General features: G+C 45.1%; 1 protein-coding gene across 2 annotated transcripts in view; it reads left to right on the forward strand.

Moving 5' to 3' along the window:
* Positions 1–24,143, forward strand: part of MYO10 (myosin X) — a 272,370-nt gene that overhangs the window by 139,257 nt on the left and 108,970 nt on the right. For both annotated transcript variants that reach the window (XM_007961248.3, XM_037988722.2), the window contains 6 exons: positions 3,274–3,461; positions 15,271–15,405; positions 17,229–17,353; positions 18,312–18,325; positions 18,445–18,529; positions 19,414–19,517. In XM_007961248.3, coding sequence (XP_007959439.3) covers positions 3,274–3,461; positions 15,271–15,405; positions 17,229–17,353; positions 18,312–18,325; positions 18,445–18,529; positions 19,414–19,517 — 651 coding nt within the window. The remainder of the gene's footprint in view (positions 1–3,273; positions 3,462–15,270; positions 15,406–17,228; positions 17,354–18,311; positions 18,326–18,444; positions 18,530–19,413; positions 19,518–24,143) is intronic.

Raw genomic sequence — 24,143 nt, forward strand, 5'->3', positions numbered from 1 at the left:
CACCACACTGGGCCTAACCTAATCACCTCTTAATCACCTTTGTAATTACCTTCCTAATACTGTTACAATGGCAATTAAATTTCAACACAAGTTTAGGAGGGGACAAACATTCAAACCATACAACCTGTATCTTAGTTCTACAATATTTTTATCACCTCAGGTGGAAAACCTGTACCAGTGAAGCAGTCACTTCCCTTTCCTGCCACCATCTGCTCTTAGCAACCACCGATCTTTCTGTTTCTATGGATTTAACCTACTCTGAATATGTGAACTTTTGTGTCTGGCTTCATATGTCTTCAAGGCTCATTCACATTGTAGCATGGATCAGCACTTTATTGTTTTTTGTGGCTGAGTAATATTACATGGTATGGGTATGTCACATCCATTCGTCTGATGATGGGCCTTGGCATTGTTTCCACCTTTTGGCTGTTGTAAATGGTGCTTCTGTGAATATGTGTGTACAAATGTTTGAGTATTTGCTTTCGCTTCTTTTTGATATGTATCTAGGAGTGGAATTGCTGGGTCATAGGTAATATCTTTTATGTTTTTAACCTTTTTAAAATTTTTTGCTTCATATGATTTCCAAAACACATTCCAGGTTGAGTAACTCTTATCCAAAATGCTTGGGACCTGAAGTGTTTTGGATTTCTGATATTTTCTTCGATTTTGAAATATTTGCATTATACCTACCAGTTGGGCATCCCTCATCAGAAAATCTGAAATCTGAAATGCCCCCATGAACATTTCCTTTGAGCCATCATGTTGTTGCTGTAAAAGCTTCAGATTTTAGAGCATTTCAGATTTTGGTTTTCGGATTAGCGATACTCAACCTGTATAGACTTATTTACATTTGAAAAGTTATACTGAACATAACAATACTTTGCTTGATGTTCCTGGCAGATATTATGAATATGAAATATTACAAATTGTTATAATATGGTGCAGATGCTCTCAGGATGTTTGGACTTTCTGTCTAGTTTTGCTTGTTGTTTTTTGTTGCCCCTTGCAACCCCCCCCCCCGGGTGTAGGCATCCCTGGGTGTCTTTTTGTGTGTCCAAATTTCCTCTTCTAACAAAGACACCAGTCAGATTGGATTAGGGCCCACCCTAATGGCCTCATTTAAGTGACTATCTCCAAGCACAGTAACATTCTTAAGTACTGGGGACTGGGGCTTCAGCATGTGAATTTGGGGAGAAGGCATGGATCAGCCCATAACACCCCATAAAGCCCTAGACACACTGCATGAGCTTTATAAAAGTTGATTGGTGGTTGGTGGTGGTTGCAGGACTCTCTGCTCCCACCCCTGTCTGACTTACCTCCCCAGCTGTGTCTGAGCCTGGAAACCAGGTAACCAAACAGAGTTAGTATTTCCTGCAAAAGTACAAGTGAAGGCCGGGCGCGGTGGCTCAAGCCTGTAATCCCAGCACTTTGGGAGGCCGAGACAGGCGGATCACGAGGTCGGGAGATCAAGACCATCCTAGCTAACACGGTCAAACCCTGTCTCTACTAAAACATACATAAAAAAAAAAAACTAGCCGGGCGAGGTGGCGGGCGCCTGTAGTCCCAGCTACTCGGGAGGCTGAGGCAGGAGAATGGCGTGAACCCGGGAGGCGGAGCTTGCAGTGAGCCGAGATCCGGCCACTGCCCTCCAGCCTGGGCGACAGAGCAAGACTCCGTCTCAAAAAAAAAAAAAAAAAAAAAAAAGTACAAGTGAATAGTTGTGTCCACATGGAGAGGCCTAAGGCATTAAGCTTTGGTAACTCTGTAGCCTCCATTTATTTTCCTTCTTTCTTTTCTTTTCTGTTCTTTTCTTCCTTTCTTTCATTCCTTTCCTTTCTTTCTCTCTTGCACGCTCTCTCTCTTTCTCTCGCTCTCTCTTCTTGCTCTCGTTCTTTGTCTTTCTTTTTTCTTTCTTTTTTTTTTGACAGAGTCTTGCTCTGTCGCCCAGGCTGGAGTGCAGTGGTGCAATCTCAGCTCACTGTAACCTCCGCCTCCCAGGTTCAAGCAATTCTCCTGCCTCAACCTCCCGAGTAGCTGGGATTACAGGTGTGTGCCACCAGGCCTGGCTAATTTTATGTATTTTAAGTAGAGACAGGATTTCACTGTGTTAGCCAGGATGGTCTTGGTCTCCTGACCTCGTGATCCTCTTGCCTCGGCCTCCCAAAGTGCTGGGATTACAGGTGTGAGCTACTGCGCTCAGCCTAATACCTATCATTTTTGAAATAGTCACGTTATCTTTTAAAAGCTGTAGCTAACTCTGCATAGCATAAAATTTGCCATTTTGACTATTTTGAAGCGTACAATTCAGTAATATTAGGTACATTCACAGACCTAGCACTTTGGACAGCTGAGGAGGGTGGATCACTCAAAGCCAGGAGTTCGAGACTAGTCTGGGTAACAAAGCAAGACCGTGTCTGGTAACAAACCAGACAAAAAAATTTAAAAATTTAAAATAATAATAATAATAAGGACATTCACAATGTTCTGCATCCACAGGTACTAACCACTTCCAGAACTTTTTTTGAGATGGAATCTCACTCTGTCGCCCAGGCTGGAGTACAGTGGCACTATCTCAGGTCACTGCAACCTCCAGTTCCTGGGTTCAAGTGATTCTCCTGTCCCAGCCTCTTGTGTAGCTGGGATTACAGGCACGCACCACCATGCTTGGCTAATTTTTGTATTTTTAGTAGAGATGGGGTTTCCCCATGTTGGCCAGGCTAGCCTCGAACTCCTGACCTCAGGTGATCCACCCGCCTCAGCCTCTCGAAGTGCTGGGATTACAGATGTGAGCCACAAGGCCCGCGTCACTTCCAGAACTTTCCCATCACCCTAAACAGAAACTCTGCACCCATTAAACTGTAACTTTCCTTCTCCCGCAGCCTCTGGCTACCTCTCTTCTCCTTTCTGTCTCATCACTTTTTAACCATGCTGTTTCACAGTAGCCATTTGATGAGACAGGAGACTGGATCTGGCCAGTTCTTTGTCTGTGGGAAGGGATTAAGATTGGCGAGGTGAGCGTGGAATAGGGATCTGGGCCTGGGTCGCATCACCATCTTCCTTCTCTTGTTTCCCTCTCACTGCCATCTCCCTTTGAAATGACTTCATTCATTTGTCCAGAACATCAAGATTTGGTTTCCAGAAGGTGCAGGGACAGTGTGCGCCCGGGAGCAGAAGCCGTCTTTCCCCCTGGCGCACACTGAGTGGGTTTTGTTGGAGCTCATCCAGTGGCCTGGATTAGAAGTGACGCATCCGTGTCTCACCCTGTGCTTGCAGACCTACATCGGCTCCATCCTGGCCTCTGTGAACCCCTACCAGCCCATCGCCGGGCTGTACGAGCATGCCACCATGGAGCAGTACAGCCGGCGCCACCTGGGCGAGCTGCCCCCGCACATCTTCGCCATCGCCAACGAGTGCTACCGCTGCCTGTGGAAGCGCCACGACAACCAGTGCATCCTCATCAGGTAACGGAGCTCACAGCCAGTCGGGCTTTCCCACGGCCGAGGAGTCCCTCCGCGTACCCCGCGCCCCAGCCTCCTTAGGGCATGAACCAGAGAAAGCTTTTACAACTGCCTGAGTTTCTCCGGCAGAGTTTTCTGTTTTGAATGGCATGGTAACTTCAGCTTTCAGAAGGAGCTCACTTAGCAAAGCAGATGGACCATGTTGCTTGGCTCTTATCCTCAGAATAATTATTCCATTCTGTTCCTTTAAAAAAAAAAAAAAAATTTATTTCCCTTAATTATTCTTTGATTTATTTCAATGGTGAGGCATGATCCTTCTATCTGTTCAAGGAAATCTTGCATAGTTCTTTCAAATTTAAACGTTTTGTGTAGCCTACAGTGCCACTCACAAGGCTTATATGTGTGAACAAGGTTTCTTTTTTCTCTACTGCAATAAAATAACTCTAGATAGAATCTCCCAGATTTAGGCAATTTTAATAATGGGGTGCTCTTAAAGTTTACCTTTGAATTAGCCACAGAAGAGGGGCTCACTGTGTGTGTGTTAAGGGTGTATTTATTTCCATTTTTTTTTTTGAGTCGGAGTCTTGCTCTGTCACCCAGGCTGGAGTGCAGTGGCCTGATCTCAGCTCACTGCAAGCTCTGCCTCCCGGGTTCACGCCAATCTCCTCCCTCAGCCTCCCAAGTAGCTGGGACTACAGGCACCCGCCACCTCGCCCGGCTAGTTTTTTTTTTTTTTTTTTTTAAAGTAGAGACGTGGTTTCACCATGTTAGCCAGGACGGTCTCGATCTCTTGACCTCGTGATCCGCCCGTCTTGGCCTCCCAGAGTGCTGGGATTACAGGCTTGAGCCACCGCGCCTGGCCTCAGTTTTTTTTTTTAGTGGGCGAGAAGGCACTTGGCATGTCTGTTTTAGCTGAGTCGTACTTACTTTTACGAAGAAACTGTTAGGAGCCCCAATATCAGTTCTTTCATTACTAGGAACTGTCTTAAAAAGTAGTAGAATATTTTTTAAATAAATATTTATTGGCCGAGTGCAATGGCTCACACTTGTAATCCCAGCACTTTAGGAGGCCGAGGTGGGTGGTTCACTTGAGGTCAGGAGTTGGAGACCAGCCTGGCCAACATGATGAAACCCCATTTCTACTAAAAATACAAAATCAGCCAGGCATGGTGGTGCATGCCTGTAGTCCCAACTACTTGGGAGGCTGAGGTAGGAGGATCACTTTAACCCAGAGGTGGAGGTTGCAGTGAGCCAAGATCAAGATCACACCACTGCACTCCAGCCTGGGTGACAGAGCAAGACTCCGTCTCAATAAATAAATAAATACATACATACATAAATAAATTTTCTTAATTTTTATTAACATTCAAATTGACCTCATTGCATGTATGCTAGTGCCATCCTGTTGGATCTTGTTAATTATTTCTATGGAACTGTGCTCTACTGATCTTCACCACAGCCCGGGTGATACTCAAAGCAGACGTGATGAATGTCAGTCTCTTCTAGTGAGGTTTCCATGGAGGCGCCACGCATTTCTTCATTCATTTCTCCTTCCAGGAGTTCACTCATGGGACATAGCTGTTACTGAGGAGCCACAGTCTTGTAAAGCTGCTAGTGTGAAAGAGGATTCTGACATCTGCCTCAGATGGCTTTCTAGTCCCAACTTGTGGCAAGATAGTTATTCTATTATTTCAAGAGAAATGGGAAAGGGAAAGGAAAGGGTGGTTTGGATTTGGCGGGGGATGTGGGGGGCGGGGGACACTAAAAAGACCCCTCTCTCTGGATTTCCGATTCAGTGGATGTAAGACCACAGGAGACATATGGAGAGCCATATGTCAGCCTAAGACTCCCAGCCAAGTGGGCCTGTGAGCACTGCAGCCCCGAATCGCACAGACAGACCCACCTGGTCATGGCTACAGCCAGGTAACTGGTGAACATGATGACTGTGGGAAACTGATTCCCAGATGGTGGAGAAAAGCAAATAGGCTCTGCCTTTCTCCTTTCACCCCAGAGCGCTTAGAGCAGCCCCCCGCTCCTGTGGGGAGGGACCGGGGTCGGGGGAGGACAGAGGTGCCCGAGGAGGCCCCTCTGAAACCCTGGGGCAGGGAAATGGATGGAGAGTGTTCACAGTATCCCATGTGAGAGCTGATTGAGGATGGGTACGAAATAATGGCTCACGGTTTCTGACGGGTTCTGTGTGTTGGACTCTGTGCCAAGAGCTTGCCAGGCATCAGCACATTGAAACCCCTGACAGCCCTTTGATGTGGGTGCTCTATGATGATATCTGCAGGTGCCACACACACAAAGCCATTTGCGGGGAGTGTGTTCTTCTCACTGGCAGTTTGTACCCGTTATCTTTTTTGTAGTTCTTTGTTTTTTTTTTAACAAATGGGATTACATGTATATGAACAGCTGAATTCTCTCTCTCACTCTGTGTGTGTGTGTGTGTGTGTGTGTGTTTGTCTAACGGGAGGGAGCACATGGGCGGATGTACTGTCTTCCCGTTACCTAAATTCTAACAGGACTAATAATGTGCTGGGCCGTAGAAACAGCTTGGATAGAGGGACTGTCTGTGTATTCAGTTAAACAGATAGGGATCATGACGGCTTGCAGTTAATTGAAATGAAGCGGCTGCTTAATATAGAAACAGAGCATTTAAGATTCACATACCCAATAAAACAATCTGATCTGTGACTAGAACCACTATTTGTGGACTCTTCTAAATAACTTCATAAAAGTTCCAGAGTTAGAATTTAAAGATCATTATTTCAGCATACAGAATATCATTTAAGATTAACAGAAGGGAAGAGAACAATCTATTTTAAAAGATCAAATTGGTGTCCACACTTAGATCCTTAAATAATTGCCATTGATAATTGCTTGTATTTATTACATTCAGTGGAAAAAATGAGAGCATGACTAATACATTACTTGCTAGACAGAGCTGCTAAAGAAGAAAGCGAAACATCAAATGAGATCATTGTGCGCATATATATATGTGTGTGTGTGTGTATGTATTAAAACGGAAGGAGGTTGGCATTTTCATGGTATTTAAAAATAAGGAGGAGGGGGGGTGGATCCTAAACAGAAAGCTCCAATTATGCAATGCTGATGTGAACAGGGTAACTGTATTTATCTAAATTAATTCAGGAAACAGAGACTTTAAGAATAGATTTCTCATTAAAATGTGTTTTGATTTTAATAGCTCTCTTCAGCAGTTTTTTAAAGTGGGGGTTGAAGCTGTGGGAATTGAGAGAAAATGGAATATAAAAATAGGAGTTGCTGGACACAGGTGCCCTGTTTAGATTTCCTTGGGCATGATCTGCCCCCTGCTGGCTAAAATGTGTTTTACTACTTTAAAAACTTCTCATGCTTAAGAAAATAAGCCTGTTTGAATTATACAGAACTTCATAGATCAGTTTTTCTCTCGCTTTATAAGTGAACATCGATTGGACAGGCTCCTCTGCTGCTTGGTGGCAATGCCAGGTCCCTAGGCTTCTAGTTAAAGCCTCTTTCTTTGATCTCATTTTCAAGATTGTTGCCTCTCTTAATGTCTAGTTTCAATTTTGCCATTTTTTGTGTACATTTAAATGAATGCTCATGCTATTACGGTTTTGAATGTGTGTGTGTGTGTGTGTATACATATATGTAAAACTTACTTGAATTTTCCATCTCATAAGGTCAGTGTTTGACTTTGGTTGATCTCTAGTACAATTGACACTGACTCTAGTTTTTCATACACAGTGTACACCAGGCAGGGTTTAGTTTATTATGGTGTGTTAGTCTGTTTTCACACTGTTGATAAAGATATACTCAGGACTGGGCAATTTACAAAAGAAAGGTTTAATCGGACTTATAGTTCCAGGTGGCTGGGGAAGCCTCACAATCATGGTGGCAGGCAAGGAGGAGCAAGTTACGTCTTACATGGATGGAAGCAGGCAGAGAGAGTGAAGAAGATGCAAAGGCAGAAACTCCTGATGAAACCATTAGATCTCATGAGACCCACTCATGACCACAAGAACAGCATGGGGGAGGCCACCCCTGTGATACAGTCATCTCCCACCGCGTCCCTCCGACAACATGTGGGACTCATGGGAGTACAATTCAAGATGAGATCTGGGTGGGACACAGCCAAACCATACCATGTGGTCTTCGCAGTATGTATGACTTCTTACGGTGAATAATATAGACAAGGCCTGTGGCTAATTCATCTTTGCAGCCTGGTACCCAGGACAGTGTCTGGGAGAGGACCAGCATTCAACAGCTGTCAGTCAAAGGATGAATATATGGAATGACTGTTGGTTCAGGATCTTTGCTTGCTTTGTGTGTTTTGTTTTTTCAAAACTTGAGTGATTTCTACTTAACCATGTCCTGGATTGATAACTGAGGGTTTGGTTTTTTTTCTACTTCTCCATTTAGAGGTGATAGTGTTGGAATGCTGAACAAAACTTGCATCCTCAATTAGAAAGGCACCAAGCAGAATAAGGCATGGGGATATGGCTCTTGTGATACAGCAGATGAAAGAGGTAGAGTGGGAAACGCAAAGAAAAAGGAACTGAAATTCATCGAGAGACTTATTCTTGTGTATTCCTCAGAGGGGTCCAAGAGGCATTTTCTGTAGGGAAGCTGAGGCTCAACTGTTTGGTGGACTTACTGAAGAAACTTCAGCTATTAGCCACAAACAGGATTTGAACTTCAGTCTCTCTGCCTGTGAAGTCTATATTTCTGTTTCGTTTTGTTTTGTTTTTTGAGATGGAGTCTTGCTCTGTTGCCCAGGCTGGAGTGTGGTGGCACAGTCTTGGCTCCTTCTCCCAAGTTTAAGCAATTATCCTGCCTCAGCCTCCCAAGTAGCTGGGATTACAGGCATGCAACATCATGGCTGGCTAAGTTTTTTATCGTGTTTTTAGTAGAGATGAGGTTTCACTATGTTGATCAGGCTGGTCTCGAACTCCTGACCTCAGGTGATCTGCCTGCCTCCCAAAGTGCTAGGATTACAGGCATGAGTGAAGTCTGTATTTCCAGAACAGAATCTTACTTTCTGTTACAGCTTCATAACATAAGGGCTCTGTTTGGCTTCCTAAGACCTTTGCACTTAATCCTTTAGGCAGTAGTTTCCTAAGTTCATTGAACAATTGAAGGAGTGATCCAATTTATATTTTGAGAAAATCGTGTGGATCAAGGGAATTGATTTGTAAGTAGTGTTATAAGTGCCAGCAAAAAGTTTTGTGTAAAGAGCCAAAGAGTGTATATTTTAGGCTTTGTGGGCGAAAGCACCTCTGTTGCAACTAATGAACTCTGCCCTTGTAGTGTGAAAGCACTCAGATAGTATGCAGATACATAGGCTGCACTGTGTTCCAATAAAACTTTACTTATAAACACAGGCAGCAGGTCAGAGATGAGGACCATTGTTTGCTGACACATGGGCTGGATCTAGAAAACTGCCAGCCTTGATGTGTGCTGCTGGGAGGCTAGCGTGTCCTATGCACAAAAGGCCCTACTCGTATCAGGTTGCTTTTCCTTCAGATGTGTCCTGGATCCCTTCTCTCTGCTTGCCTGAGGACATTGCTGCATCTCTGAGCCTCCTTGCCCTGGATTCTTTGACCTCTCTCTCTACTGGATTGTTGACATTATTCAAAAACTTTTAGTGTGTTCCATCTTGGAAAAAAATATAAAAGATGCTCGTTTGGTTCCACACCCTCATTCAACTACTCCTTTATCTCAGCAAGCTGCCCGCTACCATGGCGCCCCGTCCTGTATTTCTTCCTAGCTCTCCGTGGCCACTCCTCAGCTCCTCAGTCATTTTTCACCTCCTGTCTTCTCAGCCACCTGCGTTTTCTTCTCTGAGTCTGCAGGACTCCTGAAGTTTATACACCCTCAACTTCTCATTCGAGTCCCAGGCTTAAGTCCTAGTGCCCCTTAGGTGTCATCACTGAGTTGTCTCAGGGGTGGCATGTTCTAAAGTCCGTGTCATTTTCTCCCAGAAACTTATCCCTCCCCTTGTGCTTCCCAATCTCAGCCAGTAGCCTCTCCATCCTACCCTGTCCCAAGCCTGAGATCTGGAAGTCATTCTTTTTCCCACCCTAAATTAAGGTAAACATACACATGGTAAAGTATGCCAGTCTTAAGTATCCAGTTTGATGAGTTTTGGCACATGCACAAACCTGGTGCTACCAATTCATGGATCATCATAGTAGCAAACTCTCAGGGGCCCCAGGAGTCATCCCTGATGCCTCCCCATCCATCACTTGCTGCCCACCGCCTGGCCACCCTCAGCAATCCTGTCACTTGCCCTCCAGTCTTTCTTGGGCCTCTTATTTCATCTCTGCTGCCCCCTCGACCCTTCCCGCATCACCCTTTTGGTCTCCCTGACTCCTTCCTTGCCTCCTTTCTGTCCATTCTCCACGCAACAGTCAGAATGATTCTTTGGGGCCTGGTGGCTCATGCCTGTAATCCCAGCACTTTGGGAGGTCAAGGCAGGTGGATCACCTGAGGTCAGAAGTTCAAGACCAGCCTGGCCAACATAGTGAAACTCCGCCTCTACTAAAAATACAAAAATTAGCTGGGCGTGGTGGCAGGCGCCTGTAATCCCAGCTACTCGGGAGGCTGAAGCAGGAGAATCGCTTGAACCCAGAGAGGTGGAGGTTGCAGTGAGCCAAGATTGCGCCACTGCACTCCAGCCTGGGCGACAGAGCAAAACTCACACACACACAAACAAAAGAACAATTCTTTAGAACCTTAAATCTGATCATGACACTCTCCTGCTTAGGAACTGTCCTATGACGTTCCATTGTGCCTACAAAAAATTCTCACAATTTTTAAGACAGCCTATGGCCCCACATGAATACTTTGGGTTCGTTTTCACATTTTCATTATTATAGTTAGAATTAAAAAATATATATATGGCCGGGCGTGGTGGCTCAAGCCTGTAATCCCAGCACTTTGGGAGGCCGAGATGGGTGGATCACGAGGTCAGGAGATCGAGACCATCCTGGCTAACACGGTGAAACCCCATCTCTACTAAAAAAAAAAATACAAAAAAATTAGCCGGGCGTGGTGGCAGGCGCCTGTAGTCCCAGCTACTCGGGAGGCTGAGGCAGGAAAACCCCATCTCTACTAAAAAAAAAAATACAAAAAAATTAGCCGGGCGTGGTGGCAGGCGCCTGTAGTCCCAGCTACTCGGGAGGCTGAGGCAGGAGAATGGCGTGAACCCAGGAGGCGGAGCTTGCAGTGAGCCGAGATAGTGCCACTGCACTCCAGCCTGGGCGACAGAGCAAGACTCCGCCTCAAAAAAAAAAAAAAAAAAAAAAAAATATATATATATATATATATATATAGAAGCTCCTTTTGGTTAATCTGAATGAACACATTTTTGCCAAAGCCTGAGTTCGTGTCGGCCAGCCTGTTGGCACGAGGCATAGAACTGTCATTGCCTTGGGCTAATGAGGAGCAGGTGGAGCTGCAGGCGGGAGGAGGAGGAGACGGGTTAGACAGAAGTGTTCTACCTGCAGGGTCTGTGACCTTGACATTAGTATCCCGGGACATCCGGCATATTTCTGGGTTTTCGCAGTTTGCGGGTTATTTACTTATATTTCTTCTTTGCCCTGTTGTTTGTAAAACACTTCCACAGCCCAATATCTGAGTCGTCAGCACTTATCTCCTGGTAGAGTCCTAGCTGAATTATGTGTGGGGCTGCTTTCCGCAGTCGCAGTTCTTCAACCTGGCTTCGTCGTGGAATCATTCAAAAAAAAGAAAGAAAGAAAAAAGACAGGGTCTAGCTGTGTCACCCGGGCTAGAGTGCAGTGGTGCAATCTCTGCTCTCTGCAACCTCCACCTCCTGGATTCAAGCGATTCTCCTGCCTCAGCCTGCCAAGTAGCTGGAACTACAGGCACCCACTACCATGCCCGGCTAATTTTTGTATTTTTAGTAGAGACGGGGTTTCACCATGTTTGCCAGGCTGGTCTCGAACTCCTGACCTCAAGTGATCTCCCCGTCTTGGCCTCCCAAAGTGATGGGATTACAGATGTGAGCTACTGCCCCTGGCCAAAAAAAATATATATTTTTAAATACAGATAATACAGATGACAGAGTTCTACGCCCACAGGTTTGGACGAGGGACCTATTGGGCCTATTAGGTGGTTCTAATGTGCAGCCAGGGTTGAGAGCCACCATCGCAGAGCTCTGTGCAAATCTGAGGGTTTTTCCACATTTTACTTACACAGCTTGAGTACCCCTTATCCGAAATGCTTTGGGCTAGGCATATTTCAGCTTTCAGGTTTTTTCCAATGTTTTTGGATTTTGGAATATTTGCATTATACTGGTCGAGCATCCCTCATCTGAAAATCTGCCCCAAAGAACCCAAAAGAGCATTTCCATTGAACATCATGTTGGCACTAAAAAAAGTTTCAGATTCTTGACCATTTCAGATTTCATATTTTCAGATTTAGGGTTACCCAATTGGTATAGTGCAGATATTCTCAAAATCCAGAATCTGAAATCAGAAACACTTCTTGTCCCAAGCATTTCAGATAAGAGATCTTCCACCTGTATAAGAGACTGACAGAGACTGATATCCATGACTGGGTCCATCTCCAGCCATGTTTTTTCTCAATGTGTCGTACACTCTTCAGGCATCTTTACGACGACGAGAGTCCTGGGTTTTCTTTGACCAAGCCTCTGCTGTAGAGTTTGAAGAGGATCGTAACTTCTCCATGATTGTATTTTTGCCATGTTCAGTGAGCCAAGGTAGGCTGACTGCTATAACAGACAGCCCTCAAATCTTAGGGGTGTAGCACAGGGATGGTCTATTTCTTGCTCCTCTCACAGCCCCTGGTGGGTAGGCAAGGGCCTCGAGTCTACTCTGTAGGCTTCTTTGCTTGGAAGATGTGCCGTCTCTGAGGACACTTAGGTGGCAAATGGAAGATGGAACCCAGAGAACCGTGAAGGGGGTTTTTAGCTACCAGGCATAGAAGTGGCTGATAGCCCCTTGGCTCAGTTGTTCAACTGGCTACACTTGGTCCCCTTGTTACTGACTGCCTGCCGTTTTTTTTTTGTTTTTTTGTTTTTTGTTTTTTAAATTATTTTTTTGAGATGGAGTCTGGCTGTGTCGCCCAGGCTGGAATACAGTGGCACGATCTCCATTCACTGCAACCTCCACCTCCCAGGTTTAAGTGATTCTTCTGCCTCAGCCCCCCGTGTAGCTGGGATTACAGATGTGCGCCACCATGCCCTGCTAATTTTTGTATTTTGAGTAGAGACAGGGTTTCACCGTGTTAGCCAGGCTGGACTCAAACTTCTGACCTCAAGTAATCCACCCGCCTGAGCCTCCCAAAGTGCTGGGATTACAGGCGCGAGCCACTGTGCCTGGCCTCTGCCTGCCGTTTTTACTACAAGGGAGTCTAAACGTTTTGGGCTTCTGTGTGCCCGAGGATAAAGAAGTAGGTTGAGGAACACATAACATTGTTTCTGCCTCACCATTTTCACTAGACAACTTATCCCTCTAGTTTTTACTTTAATAACTCAGCCACCAACAGCTGCCACATCAATATAGATATGTTTTAAATATGGAAGATGATTTAACTCATTTAAATCATTCCTTGAAACTATCTCTCTTGGTTTCTGTGAGTCATTCCATGCACTGTTGTTGGATGCCTCCCACGTGCCAGGCACTGGGCCGAGCAGATGCCAGTTATTCAGTGTATGCCGAGCTCTGTACTGGGAAGATCCTGGTGACTAGTAAGGGAAACCCCAACTAAAGGTGGCCTAATCTATGCTGCCTTTTACTATTTCAGACCACACGAGGCAGGGCAGTTTCAGGGATGTGGATTCAGCCTCCACTCCCACTGGGCTTGCCTCTGATTTTCTTGACTTTTGCTTTATGATTTCAAGACAGGTTTAGATTCTCACATCTTTGTTGTCTGCCACAAAGGGGACATTTCTGTCTGGTGTCGTGTGTGTGCGCAAACCTCCCCTAGGAGCCCACAGTACCCTTGACATTACGACATTACGTCTTCGTGGAACCGTGACGCTGGCCCCTGCCCAGGACTGTCGCTAGTAGAGTGGGTGAAAGGACTGCGGTTGTCTAGACCAGTGGAGATCCCTGGGACCCCTGCACCCAGCCTGGCATGTTGGCGTCATCTCTGAATCATTTCCTCTCTTATTACATGCAATTAATTCACATTTTTAGCAAAATTCCTCTTTCCTGATAACATCCCAGCTCTTGGTACTCCACAGGACTTCTCTTTAGAATGCAAAAGGGGCTCATCTGCCTATCCCAGCATTCAGCAGTTGTCAGCGTGCTGCCTCGTGGTGGCGTTTGTATGGCTGTGCTCTTGCTTATCCCTTTGGTTTACCTTTCTCATAAGTTTCCAGGCTCTTTGCTGCTTCTCTTCTCTGCACAGCACCAAGCATGGTGCCATATGCCCAATGGATGGGATTTCTCCTTTCCTTTCCTTTCTTTTTTTTTTTGAGATGGAGTCTCACTCTGTCACCCAGGCAGGCAGGCTAGAGCGCAGTGGCGCAGTCTTGGCTCACTGCAAGCTCCGCCTCCCGGGTTCACGCCATTCTCCTGCCTCAGCCCCCTGAGTAGCTGGGAATACAGGCACCCGCCACTATGCCCAGCTAATTTTTTGTATATTTAGTAGAGACAGGGTTTCACCATGTTAGCCAGGATGGTCTCGATCTCCTGACCTCATGATCCACCCACCTCAGCCTCCCAAAGTGCTGGGATTACAGGCGTGAGCCAACGCGCGTGACCAGGATTTCTCCTTTCAAGTCTCTCTCATGTCCGTGTCTTCCTCTCCATCTCCAGCCTGATTAACCGTGTTTGGGACCTGGCCACTGCAGGCCTAGACAACAGCAGCAGCTGGTCTCTCGAGGGATCCTTCGGTCCTTCTAGAGCTTTTCCTCCAAAGCTGTGTTTTTTACAGGTGACCTTGATGAGGTCATCACCACCCTCTGGCTCCTGCACTTGCCCCTGAAGCATCCAGCTCAACCTTAGCTCGTGTCTGCTGCCGCCTTTCATCACAGCCCAGCTGACCTAATCAGCCCTGGATCTCATTCTCCCATAAGAATCTTTCCCTGCTTCTGTGGCTTTTGTGCTTTCTTGGCCTGACTAATGTTTGCCAGTCTCTTAAGTCATAACTCATCCCTTATTTACATCGGTCCTTTGCCTCCTTTCCTTTTGGATTTTTTGTTCACTTGTCCTTAACTATCACTAACATGTGACCTCAGCAGGACTTTGGATCAGGCAGACCTGGCGTGAAGAGTCCGACTCGGACACTCAGCCATGCTTCCCTCATGGATTACTGTGAGAATAACATGATTTAGTGTGGGTTGTGTACCCGCAGGTTCATTGCCTTGTCCCCTCAATGATATTCATGAGTGATTGCATTTTTACGCACGTGTACCTGCTTTAAGTTTCCCAGACAGATCATGTTAGTGAGCTCATGCATTTAACCAAATGTTTACACGGTGGAGGTGTTTGGGATGAACGAGATAAAGATCTCTCTGCCCCAGAGCTTACCTTCCCTGTAAAGCACCATCCATCTTACGACCTTTCCTTAGGAAAAGGTAGTTCTGTTTGCCTCATTTGCTGAAAGAGGCGAGTAAGGCCAGACACAGTGTGGCCAGCAGGAGAAAGGACTTTTGCTTTCTTTTAACTCAGCTCTTTGGAAACAGGCATTTTGATCTCCCTTTTCCCACCTTTCTACCATTGTTCCGTTGAGTAACTACGGTGCCATTGACCAAAGCTGTTTTTGTTTGTTTGTTTTTAATTATAGTCAGAAGCACAAACTTTTGCATTTTATCTTTCAGTGGTGAAAGTGGGGCAGGTAAAACCGAAAGCACTAAATTGATCCTCAAGTTTCTGTCAGTCATCAGTCAACAGTCTTTGGAACTGTCCTTAAAGGAGAAGACATCCTGTGTTGAACGAGCCATTCTTGAAAGCAGGTATTTGTTTATCGATTTTCTTGTTTCCAACTAATAGGATTCACTTTCCTTATGGTATGGCTTATTTAAGGAAGAGTTAAAATTAGTTAGTCGCGTTTCTCTTTTTCTTGACTTCTCTTTTACAATTCCTGAAGAAAAGGTCTTGCCATGCACATAGTAATATCTAATGAGCCCAGCAGAAGCTCCTTCTGCCTCCTGCCCCTTCATCGTCAGGCCAGGTCTGAAATGGGGACTGAGTGGCACCCAATGACCATCTGCAGCCTCCTTCCTACCCGAGAGCCTTTGACTCCAGCTTCATGTGTGAAGCACCTGGATCAGATAAGGCACTTGTATTGGAGTTTACGGAGAAGAATAAACTTGACTAGCTTTCTGGAGGCCTTGTCAGCAGCAGAAATGTCACCCCCTAGCCACTGTGTAAAAGGGGGTTTACTGTGGAGACAAGCAGGGTTCACTTCAGCATCCACTGTTTGGAGGCTTAACATGAGCAGAACGGACCTCTCGTGTGCAGAAGATCAGTGATGCATTCTATAACAGGGAGCCGCAGAACTTAGAAAGAGGGCTAGGTGTCACCCAAGTTGTTGTATAAAATATGTCATTGCCTGATAGATGGTTTGTGCCTTGTAAGACTTTAGAACCAGTAGGGACTTTATACATCCTATTATTTAGAGATTTGTCCAGGGGTCGGCAAACCACAGCCTCGTGCCTGTATCCTGCAGCCTGTTTTTGTTTTTTAGCATGTATACACTCCATTTAAAAACCGTGGTAAACTATACCTAGCGCTAAATGTGTGTTAACTATTTTTCAGCGTACGGAGCAGTGGCGTTGGCATTAAGTACATTCACGTTGTTATGCAACCATTGCTGCCATCTGTCTCCAGAACTTCATCTTCCTCCTGTAATCTGTTTTTATAAATAAAGTTTTATTGGAACCCAGCCACACTCATGAGGAGTGTTTACAGCTGCTTTTAGGCTATAGTGGCAGAGCTGAGTAGTTGCAACCGAGACCCCATGGTCTGCAAAGCCTAAAACACTTACTGTCTGGTCCTTTCCAGAAAAAGTTTGCCGGCCCCGATCTAGTCAGACTCCATCTTACACTTGGAAAAGACCCAAATAAATTAAATGAGTTGCCCCCGGGGACATACAACAAATAGGTGAAATTTCCAGGACTGGAACTTCTTCAGTTTCTATAATTGGGGTGGGGGCTTTTTCTGTGCAGTGCCTGGATTGTGCATGTAAGGCCACACTCACTTGTGCAGGAAGGAGCCATTGCGGTCCCCTTAGCTCTGTGGCATCCATTGGCAGCACAGCTGTACTCGCTAAGATGGGTATGCGGATAAACCCATTTCAACAAGCATTTTGAAAATCTAGGCCGGGCGCGGTGGCTCAAGCCTGTAATCCCAGCACTTTGGGAGGCCGAGACGGGCGGATCACGAGGTCAGGAGATCGAGACCATCCTGGCGAACACGGTGAAACCCCGTCTCTACTAAAAAATACAAAAAACTAGCCGGGCGAGGTGGCGGGCGCCTGTAGTCCCAACTACTCGGGAGGCTGAGGCAGGAGAATGGCGTAAACCTGGGAGGCGGAGCTTGCAGTGAGCTGAGATCCGGCCACTGCACTCCAGCCTGGGCGACAGAGCAAGACTCCGTCTCAAAAAAAAAAAAAAAAGGAAAATCTGGCTCTTCTGGAAATAAACATTGTCACCCTCAGTCCTTTTGGTTTCAGATTTTTCTCGCAGTTGTATATTTTGACATTTGTGAGAAGTGCTGTTGCTATCTTCAGACCCGCCCTTATTAACGCTGTCTGCTGCCCTCGTTGTCTTCACAGCCCCATCATGGAAGCTTTCGGCAATGCGAAGACCGTGTACAACAACAACTCTAGTCGCTTTGGGAAGTTTGTTCAGCTGAACATCTGTCAGAAAGGAAATATTCAGGGCGGGAGAATTGTAGATTGTATCCTCTTTCATTTATTTTTTATCTATAGTATTAGAAACTGTTCTCACTAATTATAAGGATTGAAAAAGAATGTGAAACGTGTCTTTCTCTGGTTCTTTAACGAATTAGAGCAGTTAGTTATTGCTCTAATGTTAGTATACTTTACCTGTTAATTTTTCTATGAGCTGGACATGGTGTATGTGCCTCTACTTACAACTACTTGGGAGGCTGAGGCAGGAGGATTGCTTGAGCCCAGGAGTTAGAGGCCAGCCTGAGCAACATAGCAAGACCCTGTCTCTTAAAAAAGTAAAATAATTTTTAAAGATTATTCTGTGTGGCCGGGGGCGGTGGCTCATGCCTGTAATCCCAGCACTGTGGGAGGCCGAGGCAGTCAGATCACTTGAGGTCAGGAGATCAGCCTGGCCAACAAGGTGAAACCCCACCGCTACTAAAAATACAAAAATTAGCCAGGCATGGTGGCGTGTGCCTGTAATCCCAGCTACTGGGGAGGCTGAGGCAGGAGAATCACCTGAACCCGGGTAGCAGAGGTTGCAGTGAGCCGAGATCGCGCCACTGCACTCCAGCCTGGGTGACAGAGCAAGACACTGTCAAAAAAATAAATAAATACAATAAAACAAAAATTCTTCTGTGAAATAAAGAACCGTATTTGTTTTGTAAATCTCTGATATAATTTCCATAATCTGAAACATTGAATTCATCATTAAACCTCAGGTATTGGTTTGAAATCAGCTGTGTCAGTTAGATACCTGACAGGGTACCATGTGTCAAGCCTGGAATTGGATTTAGATGAAATAGTCTAAGCTTTGTTTGCTTGTCTGTTGGCACTGGAAGCTTCTACGTCAAAGGAACAGGGAGCTGTAATTATTTGGGCAGCGAAGAATAGAAAATGAAAGACTAGTTGAGCATGGCATAGCTTTGTTTTTTTCCTTGACTTGCCATTGCTTTTCACATGAAGATTTATTAGAAAAAGTAAGTAAACGTGATTTAATCCACATTTTCTTCCATAATAACAATTTTCAGAAATTATTGGTTTGTGTGAATTAAGCACAGGAAACATCTCTGAATATAAATCTGATTTATCTTCCCAGAACCGAGTAGTAAGGCAAAATCCCGGGGAAAGGAATTATCACATATTTTATGCACTGCTGGCAGGGCTGGAACATGAAGAAAGAGGTGAGTGAGTGGGATGACAGCTGGGTAATGCGGACTAGCAACTCATTTTCCATTTAAATAGATGTCAGTATATGAGAGGACATCTGTTTTAATGTTGACATTCCACAGATAGCAATGAAATGTACATTATGCGAACACCAAAAAGATGCTGAATTTATAGTAGGGAGAAATAATAGAGGGAGAAAATTATCAATAGAGAAACCTTGGATTTTTTTTTTTGAGTCTTGGTACATTTTTAATGTAAAGGATGTTTATGGAAAATATATAACATATTACAGCCGGTTTCACTTTTCAACCACCCTGAATAAAGTTAATTTCTAAATATTTGATTTTTGGCCGGGTGCAGTGACTCATTCTTGTAATCCCAGCACTTTGGGAGGCCGAGACAGACGGATCACTGGAGATCAGGAGTTCCAGACCAACCTGGCCAACATGGTGAATCCCCGTCTCTACGAAAAACACTAAAATTAGCCAGGCATGGTGGTTCGCGCCAGTAATCCCAGCTACTCAGGAGGCTGAGGCAGGAGAATCACTTGAACCTGAGAGACAGAAGTTGCATTGAGCTGAGATTATACCACTGCACTCCAGCCTGGGTAACAGAGCTAGACTCCATCTCAAAAAAAAAAAAAGATTTTTAAAGAGAAAACAGTAAAACAGGATCCTCATCACTGTTTTTCAGTAACTGTTTTTAATCATCTCATTTTGTTTCACTAATTGTTTTCTGTTTTCCCTAGATGATAACTAAGAGGGAACTTTATTATCTTTATAGGAGACTGTTATGAGCAGAGAATTATATAGATGCTTAAAAAAATCAGAGTGAAAACTCTGAATTTCGTCTTGTCCTGGACAACTGTGATGTCATGTTTTTCTTTGTCTTCCTGTAGAAGAATTTTATTTATCTACGCCGGAAAACTACCACTACTTGAATCAGTCTGGATGTGTAGAAGACAAGACAATCAGTGACCAGGAATCCTTTAGGGAAGTTATTGTAAGTTACTTTTGAATTTTTTCCCTATTAAGATATTAGATACTGGCTGGGTGCAGTGGCTGTAATCCCAGCACCTTGGGAGGCCGAGGCGGGCGGATCATGAGGTCAGGAGATCGAGACCATCCTGGCTAACACGGTGAAACCCCGTCTCTACTAAAAATACAAAAAAACTAGCTGGGCCAGGTGGCGGGCGCCTGTAGTCCCAGCTACTGGGGAGGCTGAGGCAGGAGAATGGTGTGAACCCAGGAGGTGGAGCTTGCAGTGGGCGGAGATCGTGCCACTTCACTCCAGCCTGGGTGACAGAGCAAGACTGTGTCAAAAAAAAAAAAAAAAAAAAGGTATCAGATACCCTATTAAGAGTGACAGATTTCATTTTCTGTTTCCAAATATTTTTAAAAATAGAAATAGAAGTAATTACATTTGGACCAGTGGGTGAGAATAGGTATTTCCTTCTTGTTCTAAGTTCCAGGCTGAAAGGAATTTGAGAGGACTCTTCTTTCCTTAAAAGATGAGTGAGCAGTGTGTCCTTCAGGGCAGATGGGTGGTTTACTTGGGACAGTGTGTTCAGAAAGTGCATCTTCCATCCCCGCAAAACCCCCCCAAATCATGGGCTTCCCTCTGGAACCCCCAGATCCTCCATTTTGTGGCTTACAAGTAAGATTTCTTTGAAAAACAAATTCTGTAGCTAAAAACAAATCTGCCAGCCATTGGCCCAGGTGACTGTTGCAGAATTTTGCTCCTTGGTTCAGCTAAAACCCGGGGTCTTGTCACACGATCAAGAAAACTTAGGCACACAGACACGTTGAAGGGTGAGTAGAGCAGGGTTTTATTAGGTGAAAGGAAAACGGCCGGGCGCAGTGGCTCACGCCTGTAATCCCAGCACTTTGGGAGGTCACGAGGTCAGGAGATCGAGACCATCCTGGCCAACACGGTGAAACCCTGTCTCTACTAAAAATACAAAAAATTAGCCGGGCGTGGTGGCGGGCGCCTGTAGTCCCAGCTACTCGGGAGGCTGAGGCAGGAGAATGGCGTGAATCCGGGAGGCGGAGCTTGCAGTGAACTGAGATCAAACCACTGCACTCCAGCCTGGGAGACAGCGAGACTCCCTCTCAAAAAAAAAAAAAAAAAAAAAAGGAAAAATAGAAAAACTCTCAGAAAACTGAGAGGGGTTCCTGCTAACAGGCCCCCGCCTCACATATTGATTCCCAGGTCACTAGAGGAGCGGAAGAGAGGAGGCTTCTCTTTCCCATGGAAGAAATCCCCGTGGCCCCGCCCACTTCCCCCAGTGTGCATGTCAGGCTCCAAGTCCACTGTGGGATGCCCAGACAAGCCCTGGGCAGGTTCCGTCATCGACCCAAAAGCATCTGATGTAAACATTCTCGGACCGATTGGAGATTCCCCGGGGACCCCATTTTATCTGCCTAAGCATTTGGCTGTCTCACTGTTAAGGTATCATCCGGTCCTTGTGGCCTGTGATAGCCATTTCTGGTTGCACGAGCATTAGTCATCCTGTCCCTGCGTTGTGGCATGACGGTCTCTTGCAAGGGCTTTGTTACAAGGTATCTGCGTTTAAGATAGCCCAGTCATCGAGCATTACGAACAGCCCCACCCAATCGAGTCTGGCCAGGAGATTTCATCACTGTGATCTTAAGTTCTTTCCCAGAGCCCTTATTAGAACAGTTAGATGCAGCCGGGCATGGTGGCTCATGTGTGTAATCCCAGCACTTTGGGAGGCCGAGGCAGGTGGATCACGAGGTCAGGAGTTCGAGACCAGCCTGGCCAACATAGTGAAACCCCGTCTCTACTAAAAATACAAAAAAATTAGCCAGTTGTGATGGTGGGCTACTGCAGTCCCAGCTACTTGGGAGCCTGAGGCAGGAGAATTGCTTAAACCTGGGAGGCGGAGCTTGCAGTGAGCTGAGATTGCACCATTGCACTCCAGCCCGGTGACAGTGCAAGACTCTGTCTCAAAAAAAAAAAAAAAAAAAAGAATAGTTAGATGTAATGCACCTAGGGTCGAGTCATTATTGTTATCATTCTAGTCATCACAAATGCAGCTGACATTTAGCGAGCACTTACTGTTCCGAACTTCATGTGGAGTTTACTTTCCAATCACTCTCAACAATCCTCTGAGGGTAGGAAGTATGGTTGTCTGCATTCTAAGACTCAGAGAAGTTAGTGACCATCCTAACCTTACCTAGTAACTGGTGCAGCCCGTATCCATACACAGTCTGACTCTGGGTCCCACACTCTAAACCTCCAGGCAGGTAATACCTGGTTTCAGTGCACCTCAGATTTCACCTCCTAGGCTGCTGCTGGAAAACTAACAGCTCTTCATTCTGTATTCCCTTTCATTCTCGTAGATTATTTGTTAGGACTGCCTGTGGAATGATATCAAAGTATTTTTAACAAATGGATATAAGTCATGCATCATTTCTCTATGGCTAACATATGTCTCCTTAAGTTGAAAACGAAATTCCAAACAGATTAGGCTATAATACATGATTGTTTTCCACTCTGCCTCCCTTTTAAAGATGTCACAACCTGCCATTTATAATGCAGAGCGGTTTCCCGCTCCATCTCTTCTATCTTCTAACCTGTCAACAAACAGCCTCCTGCAGACCGCACCTTTTGGCATCTGCCTGCAGAGTTGTGGGATTTGGCCTTGCACACTGGGTTTTATGAAGTGTTTTTCTAAGTCTTTAATTATCTTTTCCAATTTTATATTGGCCCTTTAGACCTCTCACTACTCAAACCTTCCACCACGGTTCATTTATTACTGTCTGCTGAAAAGATGATGTGTTAAAATAAATTCTCATTCTCGTTTTTGAGGAGCAGGACCAAAAAAAAAAGACTTGTCTCCGGGTTATTTTCCTATTTTGTTTATTTCTTGTTTCTTTCTTGAAGTAAAGAACAATAATTGGTGATAAAAGAAGTCAGACAAGACGCCTGATTATCCACATGGCAGTGTCGCTGCAGGTCCCATCACCTGCGAGCTCGCTTGCTGGCCGCTAGGGAGCACTTGGCAGTGGCAGCTCCCTTGTCCTGGGAAGGCCCTGAGAAATCAGATACTCTGGTGGTACTCTGTGTTCTCTCGGGACATCGTTTTCCGCTTCAGAACTGTCTGTTCTTTTTGTCAGCTACAAGTAAACTTTTGGAAGTTGGCTTCCCCTCGGTGATTGCTAGCTTTTATTGCTAAGTGGAAGTAATAGGTTTTGGCATTTGAAATTTGATTTTATGACAAAAGGATATGTCAGTCATCTAGAAAGGAAGAGAAATTTATACATGAAATTGACATAATGAGCATACCTGACAAATGTATTCTAGTTAGTACATTCTACTTAGAACAGATATTTATAGATCCTTAAATGTCTAATTTGCAATTACTTTTTAGTGTTAGTCTAGCAGGTGTATCAATGAAAACTTAGCTGATGTTTATTAACATCACAAACATGACATTTTTGCTATAATAATAGCAAAATTTAACCCGTTACTCTTTAACCTTGTACTGGAAATTCTAAGCAGTGCAGCGAAAAAGAAAAAGAAAAAAAAAAGTATAACTTTTGGGAAAGAAGGAGGAAAATATATTCTTTTCTATACAATACAATTTTCTCCTCCCAAACCTATGAGAATCAAGAATTGGGGGATAGGTGGGGTGCGGTGGCTCACGCCTGTAATCTCAGCACTTTGGGAGGCTGAGGTGGGTGGATCACTTGAGCAGAGGAGTTCAGGACCAGCCTAGGCAACATGGCAAAAACCCATCTCTACAAAAAAATGCAAAAATTAGCTGGGTGTAGTGGCACACCCATGTAATCCCAGCTACTTGGGAGGCTGAGGTGGGAGGATGGCTTGAGTCTGGGAGATGGAGGTTACAGGGAGCCACGATTATGTCACTGCGCTCCAGCCTGGGCGACAGGGCCAGACCCCACCTCAAAAATAAAAAATAAAAGAATTGGGTCATGCCTATAATTCTAGCACTTTGGGAGGCTGAGACAGATGGATCATGAGGTCTGGAGTTCAAGACCAGCCTGGCCAACATAGTGAAACCCTGTCTCTACTTAAAATACAAAATTAGCCGGGTGTGGTGGCGCATGCCTGTAATCCCAGCTACTCGGGAGGCTGAGGCAGGAGAATCGCTTGAACCCGGGAGGCAGAAGTTGTGGTGAGCCGAGATCGAGCCATTGCACTCCAGCCTGGGCAACAAGAGCAAAACTCTGTCTCAGGGGGGGAAAAAAAATTTGTTATTGAGTTACTTACTTGTAATTTACTGTGCCCAAAATAGCCTCCCCTGTCACCCTTTCAGACATACCATTTGTTGACTTCTGGGATTCTTTGGAGGTACCTTAGCCTTCTCCAATGGTGACACTCCTCCCTTTGTTTCCAGTGTGACAAGTTGAGCTCCTTTTGTGCATGATAATTGGGATTCTACCACGTATTGGCCACCCCCCAATACACACTCACATTCACAAGCATCTGTCTTTTATGTGCTGAATCATACCGAGAATTTCCCATGGTTTTTTCAGTCTTGAGACGTAGTGTTGAAATACTAATTATAATAAGCCATAAAGCAGCTACTCTTGTCAAAGGGGTGGAGGGAGATTGCTTATTAACAAAGATTGTAAATAG

Source organism: Chlorocebus sabaeus, chromosome 4 (assembly GCF_047675955.1).
Source record: "Chlorocebus sabaeus isolate Y175 chromosome 4, mChlSab1.0.hap1, whole genome shotgun sequence".
NCBI lineage: Eukaryota > Metazoa > Chordata > Mammalia > Primates > Cercopithecidae > Chlorocebus > Chlorocebus sabaeus.